The 25,779-nt window shown below is 46.3% G+C and overlaps 1 protein-coding gene across 5 annotated transcripts in view; it reads right to left on the minus strand.

Annotated features, from left to right (window-relative positions):
* Positions 1-25,779, minus strand: part of ANKS1B (ankyrin repeat and sterile alpha motif domain containing 1B) — a 758,955-nt gene that overhangs the window by 229,979 nt on the left and 503,197 nt on the right. For all 5 annotated transcript variants that reach the window (XM_054028751.1, XM_054028742.1, XM_054028776.1 and 2 more), the window contains one exon: positions 3,794-3,946. In XM_054028751.1, coding sequence (XP_053884726.1) covers positions 3,794-3,946 — 153 coding nt within the window. The remainder of the gene's footprint in view (positions 1-3,793; positions 3,947-25,779) is intronic.

The following is a 25,779-nucleotide window of genomic DNA, read 5'->3' on the forward strand; positions in this document are numbered from 1 at the left end:
CAATAATGCAATTTGGGAGAGACGGTATAAAGAGCACTCCCCATAGGCTCAAACTATGCAGATAGAAGTCTGGTAAGAATTAAATTTAAGAACACATGAAGCTGAATGATTATGCAGGATAAAGATAAAAATGAATCATCCATAGATGAAATCATTTAGAATGTATGCAAGTAGAAGATTCTTGTAGTGTAGGGAGATTGCTGCTGTGGCTGCTAGATAAATGAATCTAGATGAAAGATGAACAAGATTTCTTCAGGGAGAACCAGTAGTTCGGAATAAAAGACACTGAGCAAGAGCAAGGAACATTTTGTTATTAATCGACATGGAGACGCATTTCCACTTGAAAGCATAGGTCATCATTTTAGACAAATTATGCGATTTCAGAAGAATGTGCTTAACCTTTTTCAGAGAGCCAGACTGAGTTCTAGAAAAGGTCTAAACATCCACCCAGGCTAGATAAAGTGAACCTAAATCTGGATATAGAATTTCACCTTGCTCCTGGACTAGGAAATCTGAAAGATAAGAGCACAAACACTCCATTTTCAGGGCAAGGAGAACTGAGTACTAAGTCTGACAAGCCGAGGTCAGGGCTGTTAAAACAATGTGAGCTCTGTCCTATCTCACCATCCCGAGAAATTCACAATGGAGGAGGATTGAGAGGCTGTCATAAATCTTTGATTCCAATGTAGGAGAAGTGAATCTAACAGAGTCTAAATCACAGAGACAGGGTCCCTGAAAGAGGACAGAGAAGGAAGTTGGAAGCCAGCATGAAGAAGTGAATAGTGCTTTTTCCCCCTGTTATTTCAAAGATTCAACTATTTGAAGCAATTCTACTCCGTGGTGCAAGGGAATGAAAGAGAATTTTGAAAAGGTTAAGGAAAGAATAACGGACACTGTAGTAGGCATTAGTTCATAGCTGTTAAGTTGCATATCAAAATAGTTGCTTTGTGCCAGCAAAATGGAGTGAGGAACTAGAGTAGCTAAATGGGTTGGCTTCTATTGCAGACAAAGACTCAAACTGCCCTCCTCTTTAGACTTTCTTGGAATATCCATTTTGTTAGGTATAGTAACCCAAATGGCAACTGCTCTGGGATTGCTAGAACAATAATAAAACCAGAACCAGAATAAAAACTGCTCTGTAGCAAGACAGTAAAATTCAGAAGTCTGACAGTTCTAACCTACTTCTGCTTTCCAAAAAAAAATTACAACTGCATACGATAGTAGATACTCACCTAAATTACAAGTTTGCTCACTGAACTATATTTTTATATGGTTGTTAATAGGCTAATCTACAAGAATTAACAAGAAAAGAAGAAAAGAGAAAAGAAATTAGTAAAACGTATATTGAATAGACTGAGATGACACTTCTGAGCCTCTACTGCTTATGGCAGAAGGTTAGGAACAGAGAACTGTTAGGGTAAGAAATTTTGTATAACTGAATCTACAGCGTTCAGTTTGGTAGGTAAGAGGTGCGTAGCCACAACAGTTATTGCTTTTCAAATAATTCTAGAGCTGATGGCATCACGGAAGGTGTCTGCCAAAGTGGGAATGAGCAGGGACAATTCTAAAAGGAGACATAACGTTAATCTTTAACAATTCTAGGATTCTATTCTGATTTGATTTACACCAGTTTTACAGTAGTGCAACTCTACTGACTTCAGTGTAGTTACTTCTCATTTACATTGGTCTAATGCTACGTCCTCACTGCGGGGGTCGGGTTGATTTAAGATATGCAAATTCAGCTACGCAAATAGCGTAGCTGAATTCGACGTATCGGAGCCGACTTACCCCGCTGTGAGGACGGCGGCAAATCGACCTCCGTGGCTCCCCCGTCGACGGCGCTTACTCCTATCTCCCCTGGTGGAGTACAAACATCGATTCAGGGATCGAATGTCGCGTCCCTACGAGACGCGATAATTCGATCCCCGAGAGATCGATTTCTACCCGCCGATTCAGGCAGGTAGTGTAGACGTAGCCTAAGTGAAATCAGAATCAGGCCAGAAGCCTTTAATGAGGTTTAAAGAGCCACTGGGGGGAGCTACAGGGTAATATGTTGCCAAATTGATTTTGGCAAAGTGTTCAGAGTGCATAATTATTTTAGAGTAGGTACCATGGACAGGGAGCCCTGTGAGACAAAGTTCTCCACCCATTACCTTGTTCAGCTCAGTGCTAATGATTTGTCTGTGTAAACTTCTGAAATAAAGTTTTTCCAGATTTTATTTCTTTGACTCTGTCTCAGTCTTCACAGTTATACTTAAAAAAAAAAAAAAAGTCAGAGCTAGGATCTGGACAATTTAGCCTCTAAACTATATTCAGGTATGAATTCAATGGGCATTATGCATGTGTAAAACATCTGGGGAGAAATTGGTCCTTACATCAATCCATTTTCATGTTAATAAATACATGCAATGGGATTTTCATGGGACCATTGTGAGGAGAAGAAATTGTATCACATAATAATTTTATCTTTCAATTTATGAATTCTCTTTTTTCAAGTCCCTGTTCTGGGCTGCATCTGAGCTGTGCTCTGCAGCTCAGGGGAGAGTGGAAGATGGCTTTATATCATCCTTATGCCCTCCCTTTCCCCAACCTTGCGGTTCACGGAGTTGTTCCCCAGCATAAGTTAGAGCAGCTACTGTAACTTATGCCTGCCTGCCTATGGCCTGTAAGGGACTGTTCTGGCAGTCAGGGGTTGATGGGGCACAGAAGCACTATGGCAATGCCCTCTTCACCAGGGAGAGGAGTACTTCTTGTGGTTCTGTGGGGCGGGCAGAAACCGTGTGACATAAGCGGTCTTTGCCAGGGGACCGCCTACAGGCCAGTTCAGCTGTCTGTATGGATGCTTGGAGCAATTGTAGCAACCATGTTTTACAAATAGACAACAATTCAGTTGCAGATACCTTAACCTCTGGGGAAGTTATATATGATAATGTTTTCCGGTCAAGTTAGTCATTATAACAGTGCAAAATTGGACTTGCTCTACAGACAATATATAACACCGTTACAGTTACTTCCACGTATTTGTGCATCACCAAATCTATCATAATTGAGAGAGAAGAAAACAAGGTTACAATCAGAAGTGAAGAGTAAAATATTTTGTTCCTTAAACATAGTTTCTTGAGTACATTCAAGGTTTCTTTTATCCTTGCTTCATCTAGCCTGAGTATATGGAAAAAATAAATTATAAGCAACCTTCTTGCAAGTATTGTTGCTATACTCTTCTCAATCAAACTGGAGACAATATGTTTTATAGTTATCACTTTTGTTTTCATGTACCTTTTGGAAAAACATACTTTAAAAGAGTTGTTAGTCTTCCTGAAGCCAAAACTCATACCATACCAATTTAGTTGCATGATTAAGAGAAGGACCAAGTAAATGGAAATGAAAGGTATATTAATCTCAGGTATAAAATATGTAATCCAGTGATTCTCAAACTTTTGCATTGGTGACCCCTTTCACACAGCAAACATCTGAGTGCGACCTCCTTTATAAATTAAAAAACACTTTTTTATATTTAACACTATTATAAATGCAGGAGGCAAAGCGTAATTTGGGGGTGGAGGCTGATGGCTCATGACCCCCACAAAATAACCTCATGACTCCCTGATGGGTCATGACCCCCCAGTTTGAGAACCCCTGCTGTAATCTTTAACAATAAATAAGAGATAGGAACAGTTTATATTGTTATTTCTTTTCATATTATCTCTTTGATTTATAATGGGACACATCGAAGGGTATTTAAAAGTGTGATCATTGCAGAATTGCTTTTCATGCTACAAATAGATCAACTTACATTAACTAATTCACTCTCCCAGATTTTTTTCACAAGGTCCATCGATGTATAGCCATTAATCAGAAAGGATTTGGTATAGTCACCCAGTTCAATGGAGTCCAGCCACTCTGCCACAGAGGTTGGGTTGTAGCCATCATTACCAATCTGCTTCATCTGAAATATACAAATGACTAAGGATTACTAGAAATATTATTAAGCACCTTTTATGACAGCAATAAAATATGTTATGTTTTTGGGTCAGAGTTATCTTCTTTTGACCAATAGATAGGTAGAATCAGAGGCTAAAATAGGGAAAGAATAAGTTAAAAATTTCTTAGACAAGTTAGATGTCTTCAAGTCACCAGGGCCTGATGAAATACATTCTAGAATACTCAAGGAACTGACTGGTCTGATCCATTAGTGATTATCTTTTAAAAGTAATGGAAGACGGGAGAGATTCCAGAGGACTGGAAAAGGGCAAATATAGTGCCAATCTATAAAAAGGGAAATAAGGACAACCAGGGGATTACAGACCAGTCAGCTTAACTTCAGTACTCAAGCTGGGTCTACACTACCCGCCTGAATCGGCGGGTAGAAATCGACCTCTCGGGGATCGATTTATCGTGTCCCGTCGGGACGCGACAATCAATCCCCGAATCGATGCTCTTACTCCACCAGCGGAGGTGGGAGTAAGCGCCGTCGACGGGAAGCCGCAGAGGTTGATTTTGCCGCCGTCCTCACAGCGGGGTAAGTCGGCTGCGATACGTTGAATTCAGCTACGCTATTCACGTAGCTGAATTTGCGTATCTTAAATCGACCCCCCCCCCGTAGTGTAGATGTAGCCTCAGAAAGATAATGGAGCAAATAATGAAGCAATCAGTTTGCAAACACCTAGAAGATAATAAAGTGATAAGTGAGAGTGGTTCACAGTAAAGCTGTAAGGGCATATTGACTGGGGTCTTAGAGGGATCAGTTCTGGGTCCAGTTCTGTTCAATATCTTCATCAATGACTTAGGCCTGGTCTACACTGGGCGGGGGGGTGTCGATGTAAGATACGCAACTTCAGCTACGGGAATACCGTAGCTGAAGTCAATATATCTTATTCCGACTTACCTCCCATCCTCACAGCGCGGGATCGACGGCCGTGGCTCCCCCGTTGACTCCGCTACCGCCGCTCGCTCCGGTGGAGTTCCGGAATCGACGGGGAGTGCGTTCGGGGATCGATATATCGCATCTTAACGAGACGCGATATATCGATCTCAGATAAATCGATTGCTACCCGCGGCGGGTAGTCTGGACGTACCCTTAGATAATGGCATAGAGAGTACACTCAAAAAATTTGAACACAATAGCAAGTTGGGAGGGATTGCAAGTGCTTTGGGGGGACAGGATTAAAATTCAAAATGATCTGGACAAACTGGAGAAATGGTCTGAAGTAAATAGGATGAAATTCAATAAGGACAAATGCAAAGTACTGCATTTAGGAAGGAAGAATCAGTTGCTCACATACAAAATGGGAAATGACTGCCTAGGAACAAGTACTGCAAAAAGGGATCTGGCGGACATAGCGGATCACAAGCTAAATATGAGTCAACAGTGTAACACTGTTGCAAAATAAGCAAACATCATTCTGGGATGTATTAGCAGGAGTGTTGTAAGCAAGACACCAGAAGTAATTCTTCCACTCCACTTGCACTGATTAGGCCTCAACTAGAGTATTGTGTCCAGTTCTGGGCGCCACATTTCAGTAAAGATGTTTAGTCTGGAGAAGAGAAGACTGAAGGGTGACATGATAACAGTTTTCAAGTATATAAAACTATATAAAAGAATCACACTGTTAAACAATAATAGAATATCATTTATTTAAATATTTTTGGATGTTTTCTACATTTTCAAATATATTGATTTCAGTTACAACACGGAATACAAAGTGTACAGTGTTCACTTTATATTCATTTTTATTACAAATATTTGCACTGTAAAAACAAAAGAAATAGTATTTTTCAATTCACCTAATACAGGTACTGTAGTGCAATCTCTTTATCATGAAAGTTGAACTTACAAAGGTAGAATTATGTACAAAAAAATAACTGCATTCAAAAATAAAACAATATAAAATTTTAGAGCCTGCAAGTCCACTCAGTCCTACTTCTTGTTCAGCCCATCGCTCAGACAAAAAGTTTGTTTACATTTGCAGGAGATAATACTGCATGCTTCTTGTTTACAGTGTCACCTGAAAATGAGAACAGGCATTCTCATGGCACCATTGTAGCTGGCATCACAAGATATTTACATGCCAGGTGCACTAAAGATTCATATGTCCCTTCATTCTTCAACCACCATTCCAGGGGACACACGTCCATGCTGATGACAGGTTCTGCTCAATAACAACGCTAAGCAGCTTTCTTTTTTGGGGGGTTGGGTCTGCAGTTTCTGCATCAGAGTGTTGCTCTTTTAAGACTTCTGAAAGCATGCTCCACACCTCATGTCTCTCAGATTTTGGACGGCACTTCAGATTCTTAAACCTTGGGTCAAGTGCTGCAGCTATCTTTAGAAATCTCACATTGTCACCTTCTTTGTGTTTTGTCAAATCTGCAGTGAAATTGTTCTTAAAATGAACAGCATGTGCTGAGTCATCATCCGAAACTGCTCTAACATGAAATATATGGCAGAATGCTGGTAAAACAGAGCAGGGGACATACAATTCTCCCTCAAGGAGTTTAATCACAAATTTAATTAATGCATTTTTTTTTAATGAGTATCATCAGAATGGAAGCATGTCCTCTGGAATGGTGGCCAAAGCATGAAGGGGCATACGAATGTTTAGCATATCTAGCATGTAAATACCTTGCAATGCCAGCTACAAAAGTGCCATGCAAATGCCTGTTCTCACTTTCTGGTGACATTGTAAATAAGAAGAGGGCAATATTATCTCCTGTAAATGTAAACAAACTTGTTTGTCTTAGCGATTGTCTGAAGAAAAAGTAGGACTGAGTAAACTTGGAGGCGCTGAAGTTTGACATTGTTTTGTTTTTGAGTGCAGTTATGTAACAAAAACATTTCTACATTTGTAAGTTGCACTTTCATGACAAAGAAATTGCACTCCAGTACTTGTATGAGGTGAATTGAAAAATACTATTTTTGTTATCTTTTGTTTATCATTTTTACAGTACAAATATTTATAATCAAAAATAATATACACTTTGATTTCAATTACAACACAGAATATAATATATATGAAAATGTAGGAAAAACATCCAAAATATTTAATACATTTCAATTGGTATTCTATTGTTTAACAGTGTGATTAAAACTGAGATTAATCCCAATTAATTTTTTTAATCGCGATTATTTTGAGTTAATCGTGTGAGTTTTCTGTGATTAATCGACAACCCTAAGTACTGGATCAAACTGCATATGCAAGAAAAATGAATTACACAACAGCATCAATGTGCAATAATATTATAAGTATCACATCATTAAACAAAAGTGTAACTATTGCTAACTTAGTCATATACTACAGTAGAAATTTTTAAAGAAGATTTAGGAGGTTTAGAAGGCCTTATATTTTGCATAGAATTTATGGTATGTTTGAAACTTTAATTCAGTGAGTGCTGGCAGCCAGTCTCCTACTTTTCTCTGCTATACATATTTTTACTTTAAGGGAACAAAACAAGAGTGACAGGAGCATAATGCTTTTGAGCTTAAGTTTTAAGTGAATGACAACGTAATTTAAAAAGTAGAGACTGCTGAACTTAAAATCTTGCCTGAACCAATTGTATTTCTTTACAGTTTATTTGAAATGTAATTTGAATTCAAGGCAGTAGAAAAAATTTAGTTTGCTTTTGAAAGCTGAGTACTGTTCACCGAAATATACAATGCTGTCACTTCAAATACTTGGCAGACACCTAGCACATCATGATCTTGATCTTATTTTGTTGCAGTTTCCTGGAGGAACAGGCAAAACTAGGCACACTGCGGGAGTGGATGGGGGGTGTCTGTCACTCTGTTCTCTGACTCTTTGTTGCACGTGCTGGATATAAAACTTTATACGATGAATGTGAGATTGTTGTCTTAGATCATAAAACAGGGACTGGCAGGTTTCCCCAGAGCTGGGGACCGCGGAAGCCCTGAGAGCTCTGATTCTGAGGCAGTCCACCTGGAGTGTTGTGCCTGAGTAGGGCACCCAGTGTCCCCATGTAGGGTAGTGGTGTGGTTCCCTGGCGCCCTGGAGAGCGACGAGCTTCACCGGACACCAGAGTGAGGCGGAGCCAGAGCACTCCAAACCCGCCCCCTAGAGGGTCAGAGGTCAGACAGGAAGTATAAGAGCCCAACCCTAAAGCTCACTCGAGAGGCAACCGCTGGAGAGGCCAGATGCCTTCGGCTCAGCTTCCGCTGGGAGACTCCAGCAACCAGCGGCGGACGTGGAGACTGGCCTGACTGGCTGACACTTGACGCGGATCAGCGTGTGGGAGAGTTGCCGAGCCTACCCCTCACCAGCTACCCACAACAGTCGCTGAGCTTACCCCTCACCAGCTACTCCAAGGATCCAATGGTGATCGAACCACCTGAGGACACCACCTTGACCCAGGTACCTCCAGAGGGGAAGTAACCGGGGGACAGCCGACCTGAATCTGGCTGAAACAGCCAGAACCCATGTCAGTGTGTTGCGGCTGGGATCCCCACTGACACAGCAGCAGGTCTTTGGCCGCTGCTAGGGCCCTGGGCTGGGAACGCAGTGGAGTGGGAGGGCCTGCGTCCCCCCCTGCCACCCAACACGTGGGTGGCAGTCTCCCTCTCTCCCAGGCCGCTCGGAGCCTGAAGCGTGGGTGTACTATCTACCTGTGTTTGCTCAGCCCAAGCCTGAGGACCTGAGCCTTGAACTCATTGCTGCCCCGCCCTGACCCAGGGCCTGGGCCTGTTGACTATATAAACTGCTAACTACTACCTGTGTTTGCTCAGCCCCTGCCCAAGGGCCTGAGCTGTGATTCTTTACTACCCCGCCCTGACCTAGGGCCTGGGCTTGTTAACTGCTAATTGTTACCTGTGTTTGCTCAGCTCCCTGCCCGACGGCTTGAGCCAGGACTAAGGGAGGCGGTATGGTTCCCCGCTGTCCCGGAGAGGGACGAACCCTCTCTACACCCCAGTTTCTGCGGAAGCCTGCCCTGGAGCCAGGTCTCCTAGCACAGATTGGTGGAGAATGACAATTCCAATTCATTGAGAACTTCAACATTTTGGGAGGTTGTTCTGAATCGGAATGAAACCAGACTTTGAAATCCTCTGTGAAACAGAATTACTGTTCTCTGCCCAGCTCTACTACAGCCATCCATAACTCAGTTTTTACTATAAGGCTGCTCTACATTAAATCTCACTCATTGAAATGAGAGATCCAGCCCTTCAGTCACAGAAGTAGAGATAATAGACTAGGTAGCTTATTACTTATTCCATGAACTCTCCAGTCCCCATTTTATGATCTAAAACAACAATTTCACATCATCATAAACTTTTATATCCAGCACCTGCAACAAAGAGCTAGAGAATACAGCGGCAGACCCTCCGTGCAGCATGCCTAGTTTTGCCAGTTTGGTAGCAGTGCCTGATCTGGACGCGCGTGCGCAGTAGCCACCTTGTGGTACTGTTGGCGCTTGCGTGTCCCAACCCCCTCAGGGTTCCTTCTCTACTGTAAAGCTTATATAGGGAACTCCAGAGTAGAGGGGAGGAGGGTGGGTAGTGGAGCACCCACAGGGACACACATCTCCAAGAACCTCAGTTACTGAACAAGGTGAGTAACCTTCTCTTCTTCTTTGAGTGCTGTCCCTGTGGGTGCTCCACTTTAGGTGACTGTAGAACAGTACCCCGTTATGGATGATGATGATAATACCATAAGGCCGAGTATTGCATTGCTCTCAGAGCTTTTCATTATTGCATAGTGGTTTGTGAACGTGTGTATTGAAGCCCAAGTGGCAGCCTGGAATATTTCTTTGGTTGGGACGTTATGTAGAAAAGCAGTCAAGATAGAAACAGCTCTTGTTGAATGGGCTCTGATCCCTGTCGGGGGTTCTATCTTTTGTTGCTGATAACATAGGTGGATGCAAGTCGAAATCCATTTGATAGTCTGTTTCAAAATGGCTATGCCTTTTGATCGTTCAGTGGTGGAGATGAAGAGTCTTGGTGACTTACAGAAAGGTTTTGTTCTCTCTAGGTAGAATGGTAGTGCTCTTCTAACATCTACTGTGTGGAGAACAGATTCCTGGGTAGACCTATGTGGCTTTGGGTAGAACGCAGGGAGATGTATAGGTTGATTGATATGGAATGATGAGGGTATCTTTGGTATGAATTTAGGGTGTGGTCACAGTCACTTTGTCTTTAAAGAATATAGTATAAGGTGGATGGGCCATGAATACCCCGATCTCACCCACTCTACATGCTGAGGTGATCGCAACTAGGAAGTCTACCTTCATTGATAGGTGTAGTAGTGAACAGGTAGCAACGGGTTTGAAGGGTGCTCTGGTAAGTCCTCTGAGGACTAAGTTAGGTCCCATGCTGTTGTAGGGTTGCAGACTTCAGGGTACAGGTTCTGAATTCCTGCAAAAAGGCATTTGTCATTGGATGTGTGAAGGCTATGAAACAGTCAATCTTATGATGGAAGGCGGATATGGCCGCAAGGTTTACCTTGAGTGAACTAATGGACAGCCCTGAGTGTTTCTAGTGTAGCAAGTACTCCAGGATCTCATGGATTGGTGTTGTATGTGCAGATGTGTTTGTCATGACACCACGAAGTGAACCTTTTCCATTTATGCAGGTAAGTAGTGCATGTGGTGATTTTCCTGCTATTTAATAATACATTTTTAACCTCTTGCAAACAGGCTAGTTCATCTCATTGGAACCATTGAGGAGCCAAGCCTTCAGGTGGAGTTTTGGTAGATTCGGATGAAAGATTCAACCCTCGTCCTGAGACAGGAGATCCCATTGAATGGGAAATGGTGGGAATGTGTACAGGAGGGGAGAATTCCATTGGATGAGGAAGGCATCTCCTAGGGAGCGTAGTCCTTGTTCTGCTTGCAAGCAAAAACTTCGGCATTTGCAGTTTTGTGCTGTTGCGAACAGGTTGATGTGTAGTAGTCCACACATGTGGAATATGTGTTGTGCTACTTGTTGTTCAGCTCCCATTTGTATTCTTTGGAAAACTGTCTGCTCAACGTGTCTTCCGTCGTGTTCTGTTCCAACGTGTCCAGGGATGCAGCAATAGTAATATTGTGGGTAATGCACCCAGTTCCATAGTTTCACGGCTTCTGTGCATAAGGAATGAGAATGCACTCCTCCCTGTCTGTTTATGTAGAACATACAGGCTATGTTGTCTGTCATTATTCATTACCGATTTGTTTTTTATCATCAGTAGGAAGTGTTTGAATGCATTTCGAATTGCTCGTAGTTCTAGTAGATTGACGTGTAATAATGACTCCTCAGGAGACCATTTCCCTTGGATTTTGTGGTGGTTCAAGTGTGCACCCCATCCTATCAGTGGGGCATCTTTGTTGATTAGGATGGATGCAGGGACTTGTTGGAATTGAATCCCTGTGCACACATTGCTCGGAATTGTCCACCATTGTAGGGACTGTGTGACTTTCGGTGGTAGTGACAGGATTTTGTTTAGGTTGTGTCTGCATGGTATTTATACCGTGCTTAGACATCCCTGGAGACACTACATGTGCAGTCATGCGGGTTTGACTATGAAAGTAGAAGCAGCCATGTGTCCTAATAGTTGCAGGCATGTGCGTGCAGAGACCGTCGGACTGCTTGTGATCATAGATATGAGAGAGGTCATTGTGAAAAATCTGGATCTTGGTAGGGAAGTTTTTGCTTCTACTGAGTCTATGTAAGCTCCGATGGATTCTAGTTGTTGCACCGGAACTAGTGTTGATTTCTTTTCATTTATCTGTAGGCAGAGAGTATGGAAGAGCATTATAGTTCTCTGTGTAAAGTTTGTTGCTTCTGTTTGAGTGCAACCCTTTAACAGGCAGTCATCCAAGCATAGGAATATCATGATTCACTGTCTGCGTAAGGATGCTGCTACTACTGCCAGGATCTTGGTGAAGACTCTCAGAGCTGTGGATAGTCCAAATGGTAGCACTCTGTATTGGAAGTGGTTTCTGCCTACTATGAATCAGAGGAATCATCTGTGTGTGGGGTGCATAGTGATGTGAAACTATGCGTCTTGTAGGTTGAGGGCTGAAAAACAGTCCCCTTCTTCCAGTGCTGGGATTATTGACAATTATTGACAATTTTGAATTTGTGGGTATGAATCAATTTGTTGAGTTTCCTGAGATCTAAGATAGGTCTCCATCCTCTGTTTTTTTGTGTGTGTGTTAGAAAGTAGTGGGAATAGAACCCTTTCCCTCTGTGCTCTGCTGGAACCTGTTCTATGGCACCTAGCTGTACAAGATGGTTTACTTCTTGTCTCAGAAGATGCTCGTGAGAAGGATCCCTGAAGAGGGATGGGGAAGGGGGGTTGGTAGGGGGGATAGAGGTTAAAAAGGATGGTATATCCTGATGATATTTCCAGCACCCAATTGTCTGTGGTGATGGATGCTCATGCTAGGTAAAATGGTTGAAGTTGGTGGCCCAAAGTTTGGGTATTCGATGTAATTTGCTCTGGAAGTTGTGGGAGGTCGACCCTCGACCAATCATTGGTTTGCGTTGTGATGGTTCCTGTTATACTATTGGAATCATATGCGTCTATTTGGGGATGTATATATAACCAAAGTATGGAGTGTGGCACAGGAGTCCTTCATTGAGTGCAGGACATCATCTGTTTTTGATTAAAATAATTTCTCCCCGTCAAACGGGAGATCCTCTACTTTGGTTTGCAGTTCCCGTGGGATTCCTGAGGCTTTGCAGCCAGGAGGCTCTCCTCAGGACTATGTCAGTAGCTATTGTATGGGCTGCTGTGTCTGCTGTATCAAGGGAAGCTTGTAGTGCAGTTCGGGCTACTAGTTGTCTCTCCATCACGATGGCTTGGAACTGCTTCTTTCTTTTGGTAGGAACTTGTTGAGATTTTGGTGGTAGTTGTGGTCATACTTCGCCAATAGGACGGTATAGTTCACCATGAAGAATTGGAGTGTCGCTGACGAGTATGCTTTTCGGCCAAAAAGATCTAATCTCTTGGCATCTTTGTCTTGAGATGTGTTCTTAAATTGGGGCCATTTACCCGTCTGATTTATGGCACCCACCACCCATGAATTTGATTCTGGGTGGGAGAATAAAAAGTCCATGCCTTTATTGGGGACTGTAGAGGGACTTAGCCAGGCTTGTCCCTCTCTGGGTCGGTGGGGGATCACAACGCCTTGTTATGTCCTCATGGTTACTGGTGTGGAATCAGTCTGGTCGTGTGGGAGTCTTTCACAGGGGTGACCAGGGAGATGCCACAAAACAGTTATTCATGCCCAATCATGGGTGGTGAGTGCCAGTGGGGGGTGGCTCAGGCACTCGGGCAGGGCTGAGCAACAGTTCTACAATTACCAAGCCCAGTCCCTGGGTCAGGGTGGGGTGGCAATGAGTCTATGGCTCTGGCCCTGGCCCTTAGGCAGTGGCTGAGCAGCAGTTTATAAGTAACAGGCTCAGGCCCGGAGTCAGGGCGGGGTGGCAAGGAGTCAGTGGCTCAAGCCCTCAGGCAGAGGCTGAGCTCAGCCAGGTTAACAACAAGCCCAGACTCTTGGCTCCGAAGGGCCCGGAAGAGGAGATGCAGGCCCACCCACTCCACTGCGTCCCAGCCCGGGGCCCTAGCAGTGGCAGAAGGCCTGCTGCTGAGTCAGTGGGGGTCCTGGCCGCAACACACTGACATTGGCACTGGCAATGCTGCAGCCAGACTAGGGTTGGCTGCCCCCAGACTACTTCCTAACTCCCCCTCTAGAGGTACCTGGGTCAGGACAATATCCTCAGGGGGGTCAAGCACCATGGAGTCCTCAGAGTAACTGGCGAGGGGTAGGCTTGACAGCTCCTCCGGGCTCTGGTCAGCATCAGGTGTTGGTCAGGCGGGCCAGTCTTCGGGTCTGCCGCTCTTGCTGGGGTCTCCCAGCCAGGAGCTAGGTTGGAGGCATCTGGCCTCTCCAGCAGCTGCGCCCCGAGTGAGCTCTGGCCCCATGCTTTTCTACTTCCTGTCCTGCGCATGACCCTCTGGGAGGTGGGCTTGGAGCTCTCTGGCCCCGCCCACTCTGGTGTCTGGAGGGGCTTGTTCCTCTCCGGGGTGGCAGGGGACCACACTGCCTCGTTACAGCCCCTCTGCCCCCCAAGCCTGGCTCCCGCTCGTCGGGGACAGTCTCTTCCATACATCCCAGGCCGGACAGAAAGTCCGCATTCACGTGGTTCTTACCCACCCTATGGCAAACAGTAAAAGCATTATTATTTTTCATTTTGGCCAGTCACTGGAGCGAGGCTTGGTCAGTGACCAATGTGAAACAGGCCCACAAGGAGGTAAAAACGCAGGGCGTCACAAGCCCATTTCACTGCAAAGATCTCCTTCTCTACAACCGCATAGTTTTTCTACTATGGAAACAATTTCCGGCTAATATACAAGACCGGGTGGTGTTTTCCATCCATCCCCTGGGAAAGGATGGCCTCAAGTTCTACCTCTGAGGCGTCTGTCTGGAGGATGAACTCCTGGTCGAAATCTGGGCTATATAGGACAGGTTTGTGGCAGAGACTCTCTTTGAGTGTCTGAAAGGCGTCTTCGCACTCTGAGGTCCAACCACATGCCTGGGGTTGTCCTTGGTCAAAAGCCTGGTCAAGGGGGCTGCAATGGACACGAATTGGGGAATAAAATGCTGATAGTAGCCAGCAAGTCCCAGGAACTGGCGCACTTGGTGCTTCGTGGTGGGCGGCGGGCAGGCCGCCAGAGCCTGAACCTTTTCCACGAGGGGCTTCACTTCTCCTCTCCCTATGGCGTGCCCGAGATATGTGGTCTCTTGCCATCCTATATGGCATTTGTTTGGATTGGCCATCAACTCAGCTGCTCACAGGGACCTCAGGACCGCAGCTACCCGCTCTAGGTGGTCTTCCCAATGGTGGCTGTAAACAACCACATCATCCAGGTATGCTGCAGCATAGTCTCGGTGGGGTTGGAAGATGCGGTTCATCGGCCGTTGAAATGTTGCCGGGGCCCCATGGAGGCTGAAGGGCATCTGAGTAAATTGATACAGGCCCGTTGGGGTGGCAAATGCAGTCTTTGTCCTGGAGGCGTGGTCGAGGGGGATCTGCCAGTACCCTTTGCTCAGATCAAGTGAGGTGAGGAAGCGGGCCTCCTCTAGACAGCCCCGCAGTTCATCTACACGGGGCATCGGATATGCATCAAATTTTGAAATGGTGTTGACGCATCGGAAGTCGATACAGAAGTGCTGTGTTCCATCGGGCTTGGGTACCAGCACTACTGGACTGCGCCCAGTTGGACTGTGAAGGTTCACGGGAACGCCTGCAGGAGGCACTGGGTCTCCTTACATTGCCTCTCGGTAAGTGTCTCCCCGAGCTGGGGTTCCGCAGGGTCCTGTGTCATGGGTAAACAGGGGCCCAGCTCTGGCTCTGGTGGGTAAGGGTTAATTAATAGGCTCTCCTGCTCCCACCAGGGCTTCAGAAGGTTGACATGGTATCGTTGAGTTTTCTTGCGCCAGTCGGGCTGGTTGATCTCAAAGGTGACGTGCCCGACCTTTCGGGCCACCTCATAGGGCCCTGGCCAATGGGCCAGTAGCTTTGACTTGCTTGAGGGCAGGAGGAGCGGGACCCGATCGCCGGGTTTGAAGCCGCGGATCTGTGTGTTCTGGTTATAGGCTTGGGCCTGAGCTTCCTGCACGACCTTCAAGTTTTCCCGAGCTAGGGCTCCTGCCTGAGTGCGGCATTCCTGGAGCTGGAGGACGTACTTCAGGAGGCTCTGGGTTGGTGATGGGGCTTGCTCCCAAGTCTTGCACATGTGGTCTAGCAGCCCCCACGGGCTACATCCATACAATAGCTCAAAGGGAGAAAATTTCTTGGAGGATTGGGGCACCTCACAGACTGCCAGAAGCAAGGGCGGGAGTAGCTGATCTCACCGGCATAGGTCTTCTGGGGAAAACTTGTGCAGCATGTCCTTCAGGGTGTGGTTAAACTGTTCAACCAAGCCGTCGGTTTGCGGGTGGTATCTGGAAGTGCACAGCTGCTTAATCCCCAGGAGCTCGCACACCTGCCGCAGCTGCCGGGAGGTGAAGTTGCTGCCCTGGTCACTGAGGATTTCCCGGTGCAGGCCCATGCGGGTGAAGACCTTCACAAGTTCATTAGCGATGGTTCAGGAGGTGATGCTCCGTAGCGGTACTGTTTCGGGGAAATGGGTGGCATAGTCCACAATGACCAGCATGTACTGAAATCCAGCAATGCTTTTCAGAAGGGGGTCCACCAAGTCTAGGGCCACTCGCTCGAATGGCGTTTTTATAATGGGCATGGGGATCAACTGGGCCGTGGGTGTCCGTGGGGGAGCAGCTAGCTGACATTCTGGACAGGAACTGCAATAGTTCCTCACCTCCTGCTGCACACTGGGAGAAGAATTCGGGCGAGGGCCTTTTCATGGCCCAAGTGCCCTGCAGCCGGGATGTCGTGGGCGAGTTTCATTACAGCTCGCCGGCGACATCAAGGTATGAGCAGTTGGGTCTGGAGCTCTCCAGTGCAGGGGTCTTATTCCATCCAATAGACACGGTTGTGGTGCAACTCAAAATGGGGTCACAGCTTTGCCGTTAGCCACTCATATGCTTGACTGAGGGTGAGGTCCTCCCTTTGGTCCTGGAAAAAGTCGGTGCTAAGCATGGGTTTGATAGCGGGCCCCAGTGTGGGGTCCTCAGACGCTCCTCCCTGTCATTGGGGTCTGGTTCCTCCCCCTCCTCGGAGCGGGTCTCGGGGCAACCCCCTTCCAGTGCTGGGGTGACCTCAGGGCCTCTCTCAGCATTTGAGCAAAGGACCTCTGAGAACTCGGGCCAATCATGTCCCAGAATCACCATGTAGGCTAGTCGAGGAGCCAGGCCGACCATCATCAGCTGCGTGACTCCATCCATGGTTAGCCGGACTCGGGCACTGGGGTAGGGCTGTACATCACTGTGGATGCATTGCTGTCGGATCATCCCCAGGTGCGGATCAGCCGGGAGGCCTAAGCTTTCGTGAATTAGTGTCTGGCCTCAGCCTGAATCAATCAGGGCCAGGGTTGGGCAATCTCTGACAATGACTGGCACTGTAATCTTGGTGGTCTGCGGCCATCGGGTGCAGGTTTCTCCCACAGAAACATGACCGAAGCTGCAGTCCATCTCAGTGCAGTCACGTTGCAGGTGTCCGTATTTCCCACAGGAGAAACATGGTCCGATCTTTGGACGCCCAGGCCGTCTGGACGCTCCCACTGGGCCCCTTGGGGGGCTTTGATTGGTCCCCCTGACCCCAGGCTCAGGAGGCGCTGGGACTTCTTGAACTGGAACCTTGGGACATCTATACCGGGGCTCCTGGCCCCGTGAAGGGTTCTGCAGTTCAGTCCGGGTGTTCCCCTTCTTCTTTAGGTTAGAGCGCTCGGGCCCTGGTGGGTGGGCTCGAATAGCTGGTCCCCCTGGGGCTTCAGCCACAATTAAATCCTCCATCAGAGTGAGGGCAGTGGCCAGCGTCGCAGGCTGATGGCTGAGGACCCAGGCCCTTCCTCGCGGCGGGAGGATGTGGATGAATTGTTCCAGAATAACTTGCTCAGTGAGCTCATCTGGGGTTTGCCTCTCAGGCTGTAGCCACTGCTTGCATGCCTCCCTCAGCTCCTGTGCCACCAACCCGGGTCAGGCGCCCGTAGGGTATGTCAGATTCTGGAACTGCTTCCGGAAGGTTTCCAGGCTGACGTCCAAGGCATCTAGGATCGCTGCCTTTATCCGGGTGTAATCCCATGCCTCCTCCATCGAGAGCCCTCAGTACACGGTTTGGGCGGTCCCGGTCAGATATGGGGCCAGGAGGGTGGCCCATTGGTCTTGGACCCATCCCGCAACTAATGCCACCCTTTCAAAGGTCACGAGGAAGGCCTCGGGGTCATCGCTGGGGCCCATCTTGGTCAGCCAGGTCAGAAGGGCTACGCTGGATGGCCCAGCGGCATCTCCCGGCTGGGGTTCCGCAGGATGGGGGAGCAGAGTCGCCAACTGCTGCAGGCATTGTTGCTGGTGGTCCCGGTTCTGGTGACCCAGCTCCAAAATCAGCTGTTGCTGCTGTGTCCCTAACTGCTGGACCAACTGCTGCTGTTGTTGAAGCTGGGCTGTTTGCTGCTGCTTGACAGCTCCTCCGGTCAACGTTAGGCGTTGGTCAGGCGGGCCAGTCTTTGGGTCCGCCGCCGGTTGCTGGGGTATCCCAGCCGGGAGCTAGGCCGGAGGCATCTGGTGCCCATGCTTTTCTACTTCCTGTCCTGCCCCTGACCCTCTGGGAGGCAGGCTCGGAGCTCTCTGACCCCGCCCATTCTGGTGTCTGGGGTGGTGGGGGACCATACCACCTCGTTACAGGGACATATATTTTCTGTCAGCTCTTTTGCTTGTAGGTGGTATGGTGGCTGGTGTTTGCCATACTGTTTCCACTGGTTCCATCAGTGCATTGCTCACTGGTAGTACTATTTTCATTGTGGATGCTGGGGGTAGAATCTTTAATAGTTGGTGTTGATTCTCAGTCACCAAGTCCCCAGGAAGAGAGCCTCCAGGCACCTCTTCCCTGGATGGAGCAAGTACCCTTTCCTCCAACAAATGGAGGAAAAGGGAAACATCACCAATGCAGGGAGAACCATTAAAGAGAAAACGGTCTCCAGCGAGATCACTGCCCTTGGTGCTGATGGCCAGCAGGGTGAGCACGTTCAATGCTCTGGGCACCTCCGGCACTGCCAGCACCAGGAGTATGAACAGTAAAGACAAGGAGTTGAGTGTCAGGCATAAGACAGCCTTCTCTTCCATGGCACTGACCACTCCCAGGAAGGATACAGTGCTGATAGCACCGAAAATGACAATGCCACCCCCGATACAGCCTCCTCTGGAGCAAGTACCCACAAGACCTAAATCGCCATCATCGGCACCGACCAAAGCCACTCACAAGAGGGTGGCACCGATGCAGGCGCCTGACCATATCTACTCGGCACCAACGACCTCAGCTCCAGACATGCCGCTAACCTCTATACCAGGATCTCCCATTCTCAACACCGACGGCTTCCCGGTGCCACCTACCGAAAAAAACAGGACTCGACGTCCATGCCGCACTTCTCAAGCGATGAGGAGGACGACATGGAGGAGGGAGTATTCTACTCCAGACACTCTCCCCTTCCAGTACCGAACCCCAGCCATCCGAAACAGGTACCAGGGACAGTCCTCACAGAGACATACCACCATGGCTGGCTAACCCATGGATGTTCCCATGCTTTCCATTTCTGATGCAATGGGCACACTGGGACCCGTGTTCGGTATACAGATCACAATTGCAAAGTATTCACACTCCTCATTATATATAAATATATCTTGACGTTAGCAAAGTTCTTCTTCACGCAGCGCACAGTCAACTTGTGGAACTCCTTACCTGAGAAGGTTGTGAAAGCTAGGACTATAACAGAGTTTAAAAGAGAACTGGATAAATTCATGGTGGTTAAGTCCATTAATGGCTATTAGCCAGGACAGGTAAGGAATGGTGTCCCTAGCCTCTGTCTGTCAGAGGATGAAGATGGATGGCAGGAGAGAGATCACTTGATCATTGCCTGTTAGGTTCACTCCCTCTGGGACACCTGGGATTGGCCACTGTCGGTAGACAGGATACTGGGCTAGATGGACCTTTGGTCTGACCCGGTACGGCCTTTCTTATGTTCTTATGTTTGGATACGGTCTCCCACAGTATACTCACCAGTAAATTAAAAAAGTATCAATTGGATGAATGGACTATAAGGTGGATAGAAAGCTGGTTAGATCATCAGGCTCAATGGGTAGTGATCAACGTCTCGATGTCTAGTTGGCAGGCGGTATCAAGCGGAGTGCCCTGGGGTCTGTCCTGGGGCCAGTTTTGGTCAACATCTTCATTAATGATCTGGATGATGCGATGGATTGCACCCTCAGCAAGTTTGCGGATGACACTAAGCTGGGGGGACAGGTAGACACTCTGGAGAGTAGAGATAGGGTCCAGATTGACCTAGACAAATTGGAGGATTGGGCCAAAAGAAATCTGATGAGGTTCAACAAGGACAAGTGCAGAGTCCTGCATTTAGGATGGAAGACTCCCATGTATTACTACAGGCTGGGGACTGACTGGCTAAGCGGCAGTTCTGCAGAAAAAGACCTGGGGATTACAGTGGACGAGAAGCTGGATATGAGTCAGTGTGCCCTGGTTGTCTAGAAGGCTAACGACATATTGGGCTGCATTAGTAGGAGCACTGCCAGCAGATTGAGGGAAGTGATTAGTCCCATCTATTCAGCACAGGTGAAGCCACGTCTGGAGTACTGCATCCAGTTTTGGGCCCCCCACTACAGAAGGGATGTGGACAAATTGGAGAGAGTCCAGGGGAGGGCAACAAAAATGATTAGGGGGTTGGAGCACATAACTTATGAGGAGAGGCGGCGGGAACTGCGCTTATTTAATCTGCAGAAGAGAAGAGTGACGGGGGATTTGATAGCAACCTTTAATTATCTGAAGGGGGGGGGGGGTCCAAAGAGGATGGAGCTAGGCTGTTCTCAGTGGTGGCAGATGACAGAACAAGGAGCGATGGTCTCAAATTGCAGCGGGGGAGATCTAGGTTGGATATTAGGAAAAACTATTTCACTAGGAGGGTGGTGAAGCACTGGAATGAGTTACCTAGGGAAGTGGTGGAATCTCCATCCTTAGACATTTTTAAGGCCTGGCTTGACAAAGCCCTGGATGGAATGATTTAGTTGGGGTTGGTCCTGCTTTGAGCAGGGGGTTGGACTAAATGACCTCCTGAGGTCTCTTCCAACCCTAATCTTCTATGATTCAAAGAAAGCAGATACAACCCCCTACAGAGACGGCCACAGGACCCTCTGAGGCACCTGAGGACACAATAGAGGAGTTGGAAGACACTATACAGGAACTCTCACCAGAACATAGCTCCTCTTCATCCCCAAATGAGTCAGTCATGGTCCCCCTGCCCACCCACAGTAGTGGACAACTCAAAACAATTCCAAGAATTGTTTAGAAGGATGGCACAAAGCCAAAACATCACACCCGAAGAGGTGACTGAGAGGAAAGGGTACTTGTTCTATCCAGGGAGGAGATGCCTGGAGACTCCCTTCCTGTGGGCTTGCTAGTGTCCGATGGAGGAGTAAGGGATTTTTCCGTTAGGATCATTTTTAGTCTAAGATCCCTGTCTCGCCTCGCTCTGGCTTTGAGGTTGTTGTAGTGGGCGCATTTCTGGGCAATGTGCACTTCCCCTAAGCAACGGACGCACTATGAGTGGCCGTCTGAGAGGGGCATCACGTCGTTGCACAAAGTGAATCTTTTTAATCCAGCCAAACCTGGCATTATCTTTTTCTAATTTTCTAATTAAACAGAAATAAAGGAGAGGAATCTCTCCGAGTTGTGTGTTTGTTTTTTGAAGTCTAAATTGTTTTAAACTGAAGCTTAAGACTATTTCTACACTACCTACTAACTATAACTAATTAAACCCTAATTGCTATTTAAATTGTTCTATTTCTCCATTTTAGGTCATTTTAAGACACCGCCGTTGGAGCTCCACCTGCAGCCAAGGATGGTTGAAAAGTAACTGAAGGGGTTGGGATGCGTGAGTGCCAATAGTACCACAAAGCGGCTACTGCGCATGCACATCCCAACCAGGCACTGCTACCAAAAGTCTCTGATCAGCGGTGCCAGGATGCACCGACACCTAAAGTGGAGCACCCACAGGGACAGCACTCGAAGAAGAAAATGGCACCTCTAATATCCTGAGCTGGGACTAATGAAGGAAAAGCTGAATTAGGGCTAGCAACTAGGCAATGAAACAAAGCATCTATGTTGAGCAGAGCAGCTTGGCTCCCATGTCAGATAGGGCATTTAATGGAGTCACTGTACGTGGGATTTGTCAGAGCATCAAAAACTCACCCTTGGATACTATGACTTAATGCCAATAAGGTCCTGAAGGTAACTCATGGATGAGTACTCTGATATGGAGAAATGTGTTTCTTTTAATATAATAAAAAGGTCTAAGCACACCAACCAAACAATTTCATAATATTCCATCAATCCAAATTTTGTGCACTGAGGATATATGGGAATTGAGAGTAGATGCCAATGTTCCAAAACTTCTCCTTAGAGCAGAACACACCGGGCAAGTTCAAGCATGGCTAGTTCTACATTTTTTCCTGCACACAATACTAGGGAAGTTTGAAAAGGCACTAGTACTCCAGTACTGTGCTGGGCTACCTGATGTCTAGGGATAGAAGGGCGCCACTGCTGTCATATAATATAGCTTCATGATGGAGCACCTCTTATTCATGGTACCTAAGCTCTGACTGCTAGACTCTAAGGTGCTCCTCCTCAAGATACAATGTGAAGCTCCAGCCTACCTAATCACCACGAAGCCAATGCACACCAGAGTCTAGTTACTGGAGAGCCAGGGCAACCCAATTGCAGTGGTACTGATGTGCTAATATAAAGGCATCAATGTGCTGAGGCACCTCAGCATTGCGGCACCAAGATGGAGGCTCCAAAGTACTTATGTTCCAAAGCTGAGGTTCCAGTGCAGAGGCATTTCACCTCAATAACGCCTGTGCCCCAAGTTCAAGGCATCTCACTTCTCTGGTGCGGTTGCACAGAGGTGCAACTTACTTCTATGGCTCTAATGAGCGTGAAGCACCTCATCTCTATGGGGCCCTTATAGTTAGATATCTCCTCACTAATACAGTGATGCACCTAGGCAGAGATTCTGGAGTGCTTCTGCTTGGTGCCTATGCACTGAGGCAGATACAAAGGGCACTAAACCCACCTAACCCTGGCACACAAAGGCAGAGGTGCCAGAGAACCAGAGTATTTTCCTGACTGGTAGTAAAGTGTTCAGCAATCTTCATTGGTATATTGGGTTCTTCTTCACCACCACCAATTCTCTATGCTTCAGGACTTAAGTGCTCTTGCACATTTTAATTGTAACATATCCTTCCAGTCAGATAAATGAGATACCCTATAGAGATTCTGGAGCCTTCTCATCGATCCGGAGAATGTGCCTTAACAAATTAGGCCAAGTTTGGAGTTATGTCTCCAGGGATCTGGTGGCAGGGGTCTCTGGACTGGAAGTCTATTATCCAAAAAGCACAAAAGAAAACTCACATTCTATGTGGTGAGGCGGAGATGGAGAGAATTTTCCTGCTGATTATTCCCTGAAAAACCTCCCAAGAGTGGAAGACAAAGCCATTGGTCAAAGCTATCACAGGCAGAGTATTTGGAAGAAGCAACTGTTCTGAACTTCTATAGGCAGACAAAGAGCAGTTGCTTCAAACCCCAGACTTCAATAAGAAAAAACAACAACTGAAGCTTCAAAGGAAACTCAAGACAAAAGGTTAAGTACCAGTTGAAAGCTGATTAATTGGAACAACTGAGAAGAGAGAGACCAATACAGAATAAAGAGGACTGCCTGAAGTAAGACAGTGTCCTAGAAAGAGCTGGAGCAGCACTGGGAAAAATCTGGGGCACAACTTCTAACTGCAGTTAGAAAGGAATGACTGAAGATTCTGAAGGGAAATGAGCCAATAGTAGCTGAAATAGATCACAGGAAAGGGCTCATATCCAACTACAGATGTCCTTGGAGTACAAAAAAATCTGAGAACAAGGGGAGTTCCAACATGTCTTACCCAAGGAAGCTAAGACTCAAAAGTAGGAATCCTGTGTGTATGGTGTCTTTTAAAGAACAGTATTTTCCCCAAAGGCATAGCCAAACACAACATAGGAAATAAAGATTTGATTGAAGAGGCTATGTGACTTATTTGCAATTTTTGTTGTTAGTTTTGGACATCTTGTGTGCCTTTTTAAGGGAATTACACATTAAAAAATACAACTGAATTTGATTAGATAGCTATGAACACCATTCCTGTTGTATATAATACAGTAAGCTACAAACCTTCTTTGCAGCTAGGAGGTTCTTTTTGTTTGTTTTGTTTTTCATACAATGTGAGTGTGTTTTTTAGCAGTGATGTGAATAGACAATGGTGAGAAAACTTGTTGTTTTGCTGTTGATGCAAACAGTTTTGAACGTTAATTCCAGATCTACTGTTATGATTCAATGTTTAGTGGTCATTATAAAGTATTTCCTTGTGATTGTAGTGTCATGAAAGGACAGTGGTATAGTAAGGACAGTAGCAGGGCAGGCTTCCCCACACTGCACCACCAACATACTTCAAACATTGACCTGCAGGGAGCACCTCTAAGAGTAAGAGGACAATTTGACACAGCTGGTCCTTAGCTTCTTGCTGATACTACCAACAAAGACAGCTGTAACCTCTCACCTCACTCTCCACTCTGTCCAAAACAATGGAGTTAAAAAAAAAAATCACATGACTATCCTGTTCCTCCAAATGTTCCTTCAAACCCTTTCATTAGCTTCTCATTCTCCATATCAAATGACTTGTCCCAACCATCAAAGATCTGGACAGGTCCATTCTTGCCTAAGGGTAAAATTTTCAAAAGTGCCTAATTAAGGACTTTTCTACGCTGTCATTTAGTTTGCAGCAAGCTGGGATGTAGATCTATCCACACTAGCCTGCTGTGCACTAAGTGTCCCCGTATATCTCTATACTTGTCTGTGCTTCCTTTTACCTGTGCTCTGTGTGAATTCCCTCTTCAAATGGGACTTGTACTTCCTATTCACTTAGTAAGTGCTTTTGAAAATGCCACCCCTAAAACTTAACTTCTATTTTGTAATTATGTTGTGATAATTGGGCCTACAAATTTACCCTAATTGTAAACTAAACTGTAAAAAGTGAGCAAAAATTCATAAATGGTCACAAACAATTTTATATAATGGATCATTAAGAAAAGATGTAAGGAGGAGACAAAAAGACTGAATAATTTAAACAGAAAGGGTTTTACTAATACCCCACAAAAACGGTGTTGAAATTGTGACTGGTAATCAAGAGGAGCAGAAGACCAGAAATCAATGGACCAAAATCGGTATGTCAGAAATTAGGCCTATTGGTGGACAAAATACTAAGAGGGCAGACTCTTCCACCCAACACTTCCTTTTGGGGTTCTTAAAAAGAAGAGACTTTTGGGAAAGATTAGCAGAAGCAACTGTCTGCCAATAACCACTGCATCAAGCTTTATCATCAGGGTTGCCACCTCCACTATCTCCGGGGACCTTCTTTGGCCTAATCTTGAGAAATGTCTTGACCAGACTGGGCCAAAAAGAAGGACCCAAATGACACCGCCACCTCCACTGGCACTGGTTAAATCCCAAATGTTACCTGGGATGGGACTTCATCTCCCACTTCTCCCTTCCTCCCTCCCGTGTGTCCTTTCCCTTCCCCACCTCATTTCTTTTCTTTCCTATCTCTCTTCTTTTGCCTTTTGTGTAATAAGAGTCTGGCTTAGCTGGCAACATTGCTGTAAGCCTGTGACTAAAGAGGCAACTAAAAACAATGCCCTAAAACAGCTGGTAAAAGTTTGCCAGAGTGGCTGATCAGTGATAAGACTATGTGTTGGCTTGTGTTTTTCCAGCAGTGAGGCTTCAACACCAGAGAGAGAAGCTGCATTTTCTATCTTTGCTATTCTTTTCTATCCCCGTTTGTGTGTGACTGTCTTGTTTTGTCTTTATAGGAAACAGGACTGGTCTGTATCATCACCATCCACAGCTCCAGCCCATCTCAACTAATTTCTCCTTTCCCCAGAAAGGCAGCAGTTACAATCATTAATACCATCTAAGAAACTGTCCAACGAGGGGCCTTTCTTTCTAAAAAACTCTTCAGGGAAAGGGAACAAGGGATGTTGTTAAAATAAAAACTGTATTTAATACTTTACACCTCAAATGCTTT

Source organism: Malaclemys terrapin, chromosome 1, assembly GCF_027887155.1.
Source record: "Malaclemys terrapin pileata isolate rMalTer1 chromosome 1, rMalTer1.hap1, whole genome shotgun sequence".
Classification (NCBI taxonomy): Eukaryota; Metazoa; Chordata; order Testudines; family Emydidae; genus Malaclemys; species Malaclemys terrapin.